Here is a 12,159-nt window from a genome sequence, read left to right as displayed (position 1 = left end):
AGATCATTCTCAGCTATGAAACTTCTTAAAACATTTCTCCGGAATAAGTTGGGAGAAGAGTTATTGACAGATTTTATGATTGTCTACATTGAAAGAGAGTTTACTGCAAGGATAAACATTGATTTGTAATTGATGAGTTTTACTCAATGAAAAATCACAGGGCACATCTTCAATAGTTTATATCTGGTTTGTATCACTTTGTAATATTAATAGTTAAATTTGAAATATTTGATTTATATAATTTAATGTTGTTTATCGATTCATTTAGCTTAGGATCAAAATATTTTTTGTCTACGTCCCTTAATGTGCCGTATGTAAACTTTTAGATTTATTTAATATTAAGGATTAGACTGACGTGGGTAGGGGGTGAATTTAGATGATGAGGATAGTTTTGATGACGATAGACGGCACCCCCTTTCTGTTGATATGTAAATTTGAATACGAAAGAGTTAAAAAGGATGATTACGTGTAAGCAAGAGGCACACTTTGCTTCACAGGCACCCCAAAAACCTTAAGTCGCTGTTGATTGTTAATCCGCCAACTTTTTAGGCTGCAACGAATGAAATTTTTACCTTCAAAGATTATAGCCACATTCCTCAATTCATGATAAATGGCAACCATTTTACTGGTTTTTCCGTTGATGCTGTTGTTCTTGGCGAATTCCGAATCCATTTCCCGGGACGATTTTCCAGACGGTTTCGTTTTTGGAACTGCTTCTTCTGCTTACCAGGTTAAATTAATTACTATAAAATATATACATGTTCACTGGTTTTTATTACATTTTTAAGATAAAGAAGTGAAATATGATGACAATTTTGTGTGTGTATATTCGGTGTATAATATGTTATTTATAGTTTGAAGGAGCAATAAATGAAGGAAATAAAGGAGACAGCATATGGGATACCTTCACAAAGCAACCAGGTTGGTGTTTCTTTTCAAGAATTTGGTTTGATCCAAAATGTAGCAAACATGATCAATCTGTCATTAAAACTTTTTCACCGCTTAATGATTATGTCAATCTTCTTCTGGGGATCAGGACGAATATTGGACTTCAGCAATGCAGATACAGCGGTTGATCAATATCATCGTTTCAAGGTGAATGTCTTAACGAGACATAAATAGCTCCATGCCCTGTTTTTATCAAGTGCACACACCTCGTAAACTAAATGAAAACAAGAACCCCATCACATAAAATCTCTTATATCTTACAAAATTAGTCTTGCATCTATGTTATTTTACATCGGATCGATTTATAGGTCTTGAATATAGTTGTAATTTTCCATGAGAAGGAATTCCAAACATATTCAACGAAGAAGTTCCATAGATTTTTTACAAGCTTGTTGTTTTCTTTTATCTTGAATTTTCTCACGGAAGTCAAACATAAGGTAAAAACGTATATGAGACGGTTTCACGGGTCGTATTTTTTGAGACGGATCTCTTATTTTGGTCATCCATGAAAAAGTATTATTTTTTATGATAAAAATATTACTTTTTATTGTGAATATCGGTAGGGTTGACCCGTCTCACAGATAAAAATTCGTGAGACCGTCTCACAAGAAACCTACTCCAAACATAAAAGTTTGAATTCAATGCCCAAAGATATTGATAAAAAGCCATAATTTAGAGAAAAGGTATTGGAAGAGGATAAGAAAACCACATTGTTTGGTAGTACAATCATAATTATCCTTAGTATAATAATAAGCATGTGTGGCACACCTGTGATATGAATAATAATATGTTTAGTGATATGGGTAAATCAATGAAGACTTTTTTTCGATAAAATTGAGGTCTTATATTTTCCTAACTGACGTGGACTTTTTATCTTTCATTTGACAGAGTGACATAGAGTTGATGAAAGACTTAGGTATGGATGCGTACAGATTCTCCATATCTTGGTCAAGAATATTTCCTAGTAAGATTTTACACAATTAATTACTCTCTCCCTTTGATTTTGTACATTCACCAAAGACAGGGCATTCTAGATTCAATTCCGTTCGGTTTATTAATAGTAGTTGGGATTCGTCAAATCACACCAAATATATCTAAATTTCGTCAGATTGTCTCCGAAAAACCAGCTTATGTATCCAATCTAAAAAAATATAAATATTTAGGATAACAAATTTATCGTCGGATATCAGAGCAATTGGATGGAATCCAAAGTTTGATGTTATGAGCATTAAATGTCGGCAAACGAATTATTGGTGGCAGATGATGTGATTTCGCTTAAATGGATGAGCCGGGTAAGGGCTCTAACGGATCAAATCAGTAATTTTTAGTGTTTAGAATTTTGAGTGAAGATAATGGCTGTGATAACACCTGCGAACAAGAAAAGAGACTCGAGTGTCCGACGTAGCCAATCCGATTCTTAAGTTAGCAAGTTGAAGATGAACACAAGCAAATATATGTGAGTGCTTGGGAGTTCAAAGATTTCAGAATCATTAAATGAGATGCATACCTGCTATTTATAGGAGAAAATGTGGTAGGTACCTTGTTTCCCATGCTACCTACTAAAAATGGCAAGTCGGCTGTTCATACTATAGCTTCTGATGACTTTTAGAACACTCCAAACCCAAGTGGTTCTGACAGATTAGACAGCATGTATCAATCATACTCGAGTGTGGTGCAATCCTCGAGGTGGCCCGAGTGGTAATGTACCCGGGTATTTGTATGAGGGCCCGGGCTATCTGGCGATCACTCTAGAAGAGAAGAAGTGCCCGGATATTGTGGAAAGTACCCGACATATTAGCTCTGATATGGGCTATCCAAGTAATAAGCTGGGTTAATAATGATCCGGATCTTTATGGGGGTATCACCACCCATCCCTAAAATATTCGAGTTAGAGTCTTACTCGTTGTCCCGATCAATCATACTAGTACTTTCGTAAAAACATAATTCAGAATGTGTAGGAGCATCGGGGGCTTGAAATATCCTATTGATGGGACGAGATACCGGGGTCTGATACCATACGAGCTTAAGATAATATGTCGGGGTCTCATATCTCTCGAGCTATTAATAAGATGTTGGGGCCTCATGTCTCCCAGGCTTAGCAAAAGATGCCGAGGCCTCATGTCTCCCGGGCTTTAAAAAAGATGCCGATGCCTTATGTCTCCCGGACTTTGAATATTTTGTCATTTAGTATTCTCGGGCAGTCCAAGGGGTGTCATTTATGACGCATGCTTTGATATTTAAACCGCCGAAAAATTCTTTCATATTACGAGGTAATATTGAGCCTGTCTTCTCGATATTTTTGCACGTCCTTTTGTATGCCCAATACAATTACGAGGCTCATCTTGATCGTCCACGTATATTTAGATCAATGGCCGAATTCTCCCTTTACCGCCTATATATAGTAGCCCTCCTATTGTTCAAAAATCATTTACAAATTCAAAACTGCGGTGAAGCCCTTGCAAATTTTCTTCTCAGCTTTCCGGCGCATCCATCCTTTTTTACTCCGGCGATCTTCCACCGCTCTTGTAACGTACCGTACTTTTACTACTTGAAATTTGCGGAAAAATTAAAAATTTTATTAAATAAAAACATCCATACGGTCGTCACCCAACATTCATAAAAATATTTTTAAAATAATCCATCACCAATTAAAAAGTTGCTAAAAGAACGCTGTCTCAAAAAATCTTACATTCAAATCATAAAAATTCAGAGTATTTAAAACTGTGCTTAAAAACATAAACTTGCGGTCGTCGGGTTTAGCCTGCCGCTCAGCCCAAGCCTGCCCCTTGGTCGCCACCTCCTGTCTCCTGTTCATCGTACTCACCTGCATCGATCAAGTCTAGTGAGTCTAAAGACTCAACACGTATAAACTGGAAATAACGAGTACTACATAATAAAATCGCATGCATCTTTAATATAGGACATACATAACTTTAAATTGAACTTGCATAAACTTCAACTTGAAATAAACTTGAACTTGAACATACATACTACGACGTGCCATGATCATAAACTTTTCTTAAACATGCTATTACACTTCACATACTTGGCTGCATGATTTTACGTAGAGGATGTTTCAAAGCAAGTGACCCTTAACATGATAAACGCCTGATCAGACACACCACAATACTGGGCTGACAGGGACGTATCCACTGCCGCATACATAAGATCCCTGTTCAAAATTTAACAGGCCAGTTGATCCACGTTCATAATTTAACGCTTCACAACCACGATCTAACCCGTTCATAATTTAACGGACGGATTGGTCCCCGTTCATGATTTAACGCTTTCCAATCCTAACTTTCTTTGGTCACAAGACAATTAGCATACCTCGAAACTTAAAACATTTCCTTTGCACGTCATTCACACTTACTTGGCGTTGAGGGATTCGTTGGACTTCGACTGGGGCCGTCGCTGCGACATACTAACATGAATTTCATACTTAACTTGCATAGCTTAGACGTAGAAAAATTATACTTACTCTCAAGCTCGATCATATCTTAGGACCTTCTATAATTTCCCATGACATGACCTTACTAATCCTTGCTCTAAACCATGGCATCAAACCTTGAAACCAAAAATAATATTTTTCCCAAACAGTGTGTACACGGACCCCTAACCCGGGTCCGTGTACAGGTCCGTCTACCTACGGTGAAGGATGTACTCGGAAAGAAAAAGGGGCAAGGACCCCGTGCCTGCCTCCGTGTAAGGGTCCGTGTCCACTCGCAACTTTGACACTTGTGAGAAAGTGAAGGCACGGACCCCGTGCCAGGGTCCGGGTAAAGGTCCGTGTATCTGCGCAAATTTGACACTCACGAGAAAACAAATGCACGGACCCCGTGTCAGGGTCCGTGGCAAGGTCCGTGTGGCTACTGTCGGTCGAAACTTACGAGATTCTGAACATGTTTTTGCTTAGTCTTCTAGACTCGATTCCTCGGACTATGAACGTCACCACGAGACACTTCTTAGAACACTAAGGTATTATACCAAACCCAAGTGCATAAACATCACCCCGAGGGTAACAATTCACAACCAACGACACAACAACGAATTGGACATCAATGATTGTTCCTACGACTCTAGAACCATCTTAGTGCCTACCGACACGAAACAAAACATCGATGACCATTCCAACATCATAACCGAAGTACCTATGTGCAGCGGCGATCACCCGTCGAGCCCCAACGAAGCCTGCAACGTAAAACTTCAAGAAACACATCAATAACACATTTTCTGAAAATTACAGTTTGAGCAGTCTCACGAAAAACATCATAACTCACTCATTTTTTGTCCAAAAATCTCGAGTTGTATGTCAAATCGAAGGCATCGAAAAGGTCTACATTTTTCTAGTTGAAAGTTTTCTCAAAATATGAACAGAAAAATCGCAGTATTTGAAAAGACAGCAAAAACGAGTTTTAGATCTAAAACTTTTCCTTCGAAATTGATCCGATCTATGATCCGCTCAAACTACTACCATCATACATAACTTTTACGCATAAAAACAACGCAATACAATATATGACTTGATCGACACAGCAAGAACAGAATATACGTGCCTTTTTGATATTAAACGTTACCGAACCGGCGATATCGAAGCGGGGATGAAAGCGAGGTTGATCCGGGACGATCGTGGCGCTAAAACTTGCGATAAAAACTCACGAAACTTGCTGGGATCGTGAAGGGGATGGGGCGGCTGCTGTAGGGAAGGAGAATCCCTAGGTTTTCTTCTCTCAAAATAATAAAAACTGAATGATAGAGTGTGTGTGTGTGTGTGTTTAGGCGTTACAGGTGTGTGTAAAAGCGTGTAATGTGTGTGTGAGGCGTGTGTTTTAGTGTAATTAGGAGACTGAATTTTAGTTTACTAAAATAATTGTCTACTAATTAAAACACTAACTCACAATTAACTTTTAAATAAAATTCTTTAATTAAAATATAACACACACCATGCTAGATTTTAAAAGTTTTAAACTCTTAAAATTGATAAATACATGATTTAGACTTGAAATGCTAAAATTCAATAAATTAATTGAAAATGCCCTCAAACTCAACTAAAATAAGATACCATCTTTAAATTGCCAAAAATCGTCCCCGGGTCTTTTCCTCAATCACGCCTCGAATGATCGCCTGAAACATGAAACTCGAAAGACATTTTAACGTGCATCACGTAAACGTAGATACTTTAAAATAATGCATTTAAATGAATTATGCATGACTAAACTCCTTTAAAATAAATTAAATGCTTTACTAATTTGAATAAATGCATGGGTTTTACGTGTACGAAATTGGGCTCTACAGTTCCTCCCCCACTTATAAAAATTCCGTCCTCGAAATTAAGTCTTACCGAACAATTTCGGGTAGCGAAGTCTCATATCTGCCTCCTACTCCCAAGTGGCCTCTTCCACTGATTGGTTAAACCATCGAACTTTGACTAGCTTAGTCACTTTGTTCCGGAGTCTGCGCTCCTGTCTGTCGAGGATTTGAGTCGGTCTTTCCTCATAAGAAAAATCTGGAGCAAGCTGCAAAGGCTCATAACTCAGAACATGCGAAGGGTTAGCTAGGTATTTCCTCAGCATTGAGACATGGAACACATTGTGCACTCCGGCCAGATTCGGCGGAAGGGCAACACGATAGGCTAGTGTCCCAACTCTGTCCAAAATCTCGAATGGTCCAATAAACCTTGGACTCAACTTGCCTCTTTTCCCAAATCTCATAACACCCTTCATGGGTGCTATCTTGACGAAAACGTGATCCCCGACGGCAAACTCGAGATCTCTTCTTCTCTTATCGGCATAGCTCTTCTAACGGCTTTGGGCGGTCTTCATTCTGTCACGAATCTTGACCACCACTTCTGCAGTCTGCTGAACTATCTCTGGGCCTAGATCTGTTCTCTCACCAACTTCATCCCAATGAACTGGCGATCTGCACTTCCGACCATACAACGCTTCATAGGGAGCCATACCAATTGATGCTTGGAAACTGTTGTTGTATGTGAACTCTACTAGAGGTAGCTTAGACTCCCAAGTTCCCTGAAAATCAATCATGCAAGCTCTTAGCAAGTCTTCCAAAATCTGAATCACTCGCTCAGACTGGCCATCTGTCTGCGGGTGAAAAGCTGTACTGAACAGTAACTTCGTCCCCATAGCTGCATGCAAGCTCTTCCAGAAGGACGATGTAAACCTCGGATCCCTGTCGGACACAATAGAGACTGGGAAACCATGCAAACGGACTATCTCCCGGATATAAAGCTCCGCATACTGCGTCATGGAGAAAGTCGTCTTCACTGGCAGAAAATGCACTGACTTAGTGTCTATAACACAAATAGAATTAGACCCTTTGACTGACTTAGGTAACCCAACGACGAAATCCATAGTGATGTTCTCCCATTTCCACTCTGGGATAGGGAGTGGCTTAAGCATATCTGCTGGCCTCTGATGCTCTGCCTTCACCTGCTGACAAGTGAGGCACTCAGATACAAATCTGCGGATGTCTCTCTTCATCCCTGGCCACCAATACAAAATCTGCAGGTCTTTGTACATCTTGGTACCTCCTGGGTGAATAGAATACGGAGATGCGTGTGCCTCTGTCAGAATATCCTGTCTGATCGAATCAACACTAGACACCCACATTCTGTCTCTGTATCTCACGATACCATCTGACACTGTGTACAAAACACTGCCCTTAGCTTCATCCTTCAGTCTCCATTTCTGTGGTTGCTCTTCTGAAGACTGTCCTGCTCAAATGCGGTCTAGTAAATCAGATTTGACTGTCAGATTAGACAGTCTAGGAGCTCTGCCCTTACGATAAATCTCTAGACCAAACCTCTGAATCTCAGACTGAAGCGGTCTCTGAACTGACAATTGTGCTATGACTGCCACCTTTCTGCTCAAAGCGTCTGCCACGACGTTAGCTTTTCCCGGGTGGTAGCTAATCTCGCAATCATAGTCCTTCACAAGTTCTAACCACCGTCTCTGTCTCATATTCAGCTCCTTCTGCGTGAAGAAATATTTGAGACTTTTGTGATCGGTGAAAATATGACACTTCTCGCCGTATAAGTAATGTCTCCAAATCTTCAATGCAAAGACAACGGCTGCTAATTCCAAATCGTGAGTCGGGTAGTTCTTCTCATGCACCTTTAACGGTCTGGAAGCATAATCTATAACTCGACCCTGTTGCATCAACACTGCTCCTAAACCGAGCTTAGATGCATCGGTGTATAAAACATAATCTCCTTGCCCTGATGGCATGGCTAACACCGGTGCGGAAATGAGAGCTTGCTTCAAGGTGTCGAAGCTCTTCTGACATTCATCACTCCACGTAAATTTAGCATTCTTCTTGGTTAGTGAAGTGAGTGGCACTGCTATAGACGAAAACCCCTGAATAAACTTACGGTAGTAGCCTGCTAAGCCCAAAAAGCTGCGGATCTCGGATGCATTCATTGGCTCTACCCATTCCTTGACAGCTGCCACTTTGGCTAGATCCACTTCAATCCCTCTACTAGACACTATATGCCCCAAAAACGCGACTTTCTGCAACCAAAACTCGCACTTACTGAATTTTGCATACAACTTACGGCTCTGCAAAGTCTGCAAAACTGTCCTCAAGTGCTGGTCATGCTCCTCATGGCTCTTCGAGTATATGAGAATATCGTCAATGAACACTATGACGAACTGATCGAGGAACGGTTGAAATACTCGGTTCATGAGATCCATGAAAATAGCTGGAGCATTGGTCAATCCAAACGGCATCACTAAGAACTCGTAATGCCCGTATCTGGTCCTGAAAGCTGTCTTATGCACATCTGCATCCTTTACTCTCAGTTGGTGATACCCTGATCGAAGATCGATTTTGGAGAACACGGTAGCTCCCTGCAACTGGTCGAACAAATCTTCGATTCGTGGCAACGGATACTTATTCTTGATCGTTACCTTGTTCAGCTCACGGTAATCGATGCACAGTCTCATGCTCCCATCTTTCTTTTTCACAAAGAGTACTGGTGCGCCCCATGGTGAGAAACTCGGGCGGATAAACTCCTTGTCTAAGAGCTCCTGAATCTGCTGTTTAAGTTCTAACATCTCTGCTGGAGCTAATCTGTACGGTGCCTTAGAGATCGGCACTGTACCAGGCATGAGATCGATGGCAAACTCCACCTCTCTATCTGGTGGAAGGCCTGTGACGTCGTCTGGGAAGACGTCTGGAAATTCTCTGGCTACTGGCACTTCTGAAATAGAAGGAGTGGGCACGTCAGGCGCTGCTATAACACTGGCCAAGAAAGCCTGACATCTCTTTGAAATTAATTTCCTCGCCTGCATGCACGAAATCATACGAGGGAAACTCCTCCATCTAGCTGGCTCGAATAAAAACTGCTCCATACCGAGCGGTCTGACCAATACCGACCTCTTCTGAAAATCGATTAGAACTCGGTTCTTAGTCAGCCAGTCCATGCCCAAAATGATATCGAACTCTGGCATCGGCAATACGATCAAATCTGCATACACTAGGTGGCCCTGCAGTTCTAGATCGATATCCCTGATCATACTGGTAGCTAACAACTCTTCCCCTGATGGGACTGTCACTGAGAAGTTCAAGTCTAGGCCGATGGACTTGATGTCCAGGTGATTAGCGAAGGTCTCTGATATAAAGGAGTGAGTGGCTCCTGAATCTATCAGTGCTTATGAAAATGTTCCCTGAGATGCGTTAGCACAACACAACTTATATCAAAAATACTAACATTAACCTTACGCATAATAAAATTCGATGTCCTATGCCATTCAAAAATAATGCTAACAAGATAGTAACCCAAATATACTCAAACAATACTAGCATCCTAAAAATCCCCAAATAAAATTCACCTGCAAGGCAAAGTAATACTGAGCTTAGGTAGGAAAGTTTACCGGCCAGTAAAGTAGTGTCCGGATCCGCTTCCTGAGCGTGCATGGCGAATACCCTGCCTTGAGTTGGCTGCTTCCACTGCGGGCACTCCTTTAGCATGTGGTCGGTAGCACCACACTTAAAGCACTTGCCTGACCCATACAAGCATGGTCCTGGATGCTGGCGGTTACACTTCTGACAAACAGGGAAATTACCGGGCTTCTGCGGCGCCCCCTGCTGTTGGATAGGACCCTTGCCCTTAGGTGGTCCTTGGTATGGTTTCTTTCCAGGCTGCCCCTGGTAGGGCTTCTTAAATGGTGGTCGCTGCTGATACTGCTGGTGTTGCTGCGGTGCCTGAAAGGGCCTCTTGTCCAGTCGATCCTTCTCAATCTCTTTCATATCCTGCTCCGCCTCCAATGCCCTCGCTACGGCGACCTCATAGGTCATAGGCCCTACCACCTTCACATCACGGCGCAAGATCGGCCGCATTCCAAGGAGAAAGTGTCTCACCTTGGCCTGAACATCATTGGTGATTAAGGGCATAAATTGGCAACCCTTCTCAAACTTCTGCACATAATCAGCTACGCTGCTATCTCCCTATCGTAGCGTCATGAACTCCCCAATCAGTTTCGTACGCACTTCCTCAGTGAAGTACTTGGAGTAAAACACCTCTTTGAACCCATTCCACGTGAGAGTCTGTAGGTTAACTATCACTGATGCGCTCTCCCTCCAAACTCTTGCACTCCCATGAAGTAGAAAGATAGCGCACCTCACTCGATCAGCATCCTGCAACTACATAAAATCGAAAATTACCTCGATGGATTTAACCCATCCCTCTGCTATCAATGGGTCCGTCGTCCCTGAGAATTTATCTGGGTGCATCCTGCTGAACCTCTCGTAGACAGCCTCAGCTCTGGGTCTCGCCCCTGCATCAGCCACTGTCTGGTTACCCATAAATTGGGCAAAGAACTGAGTCATTCCAGCCATCATCTGGGCCTGCATGTCGGGTGGTGGAGGTGGTGGAGGATTGGCCCTCTCCTCGACTCGAGGCTCTCTGTCCTCCTCCCTATCTTCCCGGTTAATTTCATGTCTAGGAGGCATACTGTTCCAATAATTACCCAACACGTAAACCCAACATGTATGATCGTGATATACATAACATATGATGCACGTACTGAACTTAAAACATGGGCATGCTGAAATCGTAACTCAATGCATACTACAAAACATAAATCTTGAAACTTTAAAACTTACAGACTTGAGGTGTGACCTTGTGAACTTCTTGCGACTGGCAGTAGGCGTAACCCTTTACAAGAACCTGGCTCTGATACCAACTGTAACGTACCGTACTTTTACTACTTGAAATTTGCGGAAAAATTAAAAATTTTATTAAATAAAAACATCCATACGGTCGTCACCCAACATTCATAAAAATATTTTTAAAATAATCCATCACCAATTAAAAAGTTGCTAAAAGAACGCTGTCTCAAAACATCTTACATTCAAATCATAAAAATTCAGAGTATTTAAAACTGTGCTTAAAAACATAAACTTGCGGTCCTCGGGTTTAGCCTGCCGCTCAGCCCAAGCCTGCTCCTTGGTCGCCACCTCCTGTCTCCTGTTCATCGTACTCACCTGCATCGATCAAGTCTAGTGAGTCTAAAGACTCAACACGTATAAACTGGAAATAACGAGTACTACATAATAAAATCGCATGCATCTTTAATATAGGACATACATAACTTTAAATTGAACTTGCATAAACTTCAACTTGAAATAAACTTGAACTTGAACATACATACTACGACGTGCCATGATCATAATCTTTTCTTAAACATGCTATCATACTTCACATACTTGGCTGCATGATTTTACGTAGAGGATGTTTCAAAGCAAGTGACCCTTAACATGATAAACGCCTGATCAGACACACCACAGTATTGGGCTGACAGGGACGTATCCACTGCCGCATACATAAGATCCCTGTTCATAATTTAACAGGCCAGTTGATCCACGTTCATAATTTAACGCTTCACAACCACGATCTAACCCGTTTATAATTTAACGGGCGGATTGGTCCCCGTTCATGATTTAACGCTTTCCAATCCTAACTTTCTTTGGTCACAAGACAATTAGCATGCCTCGAAACTTAAAACATTTCCTTTGCACGTCATTCACACTTACTTGGCGTTGAGGGATTCGTTGGACTTCGACTGGGGCCGTCGCTGCGACATACTAACATGAATTTCATACTTAACTTGCATAGCTTAGACGTAGAAAAATTATACTTACTCTCAAGCTCGATCATATCTTAGGACCTTCTATAACTTCCCATGACATGAC

General features: G+C 41.4%; 1 protein-coding gene across 1 annotated transcript in view; it reads left to right on the top strand.

Annotated features, from left to right (window-relative positions):
* The first annotated feature begins 490 nt into the window (after window positions 1–490).
* Window positions 491–12,159, top strand: part of LOC140839192 (putative beta-glucosidase 41) — a 61,122-nt gene continuing 49,453 nt past the window's right edge. The window contains exons 1-4 of the mRNA XM_073205823.1: window positions 491–730; window positions 855–921; window positions 1,037–1,095; window positions 1,837–1,912. Of these exons, the coding sequence (XP_073061924.1) occupies window positions 611–730; window positions 855–921; window positions 1,037–1,095; window positions 1,837–1,912 (322 nt within the window). The 5' untranslated portion in view covers window positions 491–610. The remainder of the gene's footprint in view (window positions 731–854; window positions 922–1,036; window positions 1,096–1,836; window positions 1,913–12,159) is intronic.

This window comes from Primulina eburnea, chromosome 8 (assembly GCF_022965805.1).
Source record: "Primulina eburnea isolate SZY01 chromosome 8, ASM2296580v1, whole genome shotgun sequence".
NCBI classification, from domain to species: Eukaryota; Viridiplantae; Streptophyta; class Magnoliopsida; order Lamiales; family Gesneriaceae; genus Primulina; species Primulina eburnea.
This window is presented reverse-complemented; position numbering and strand designations above follow the sequence as displayed.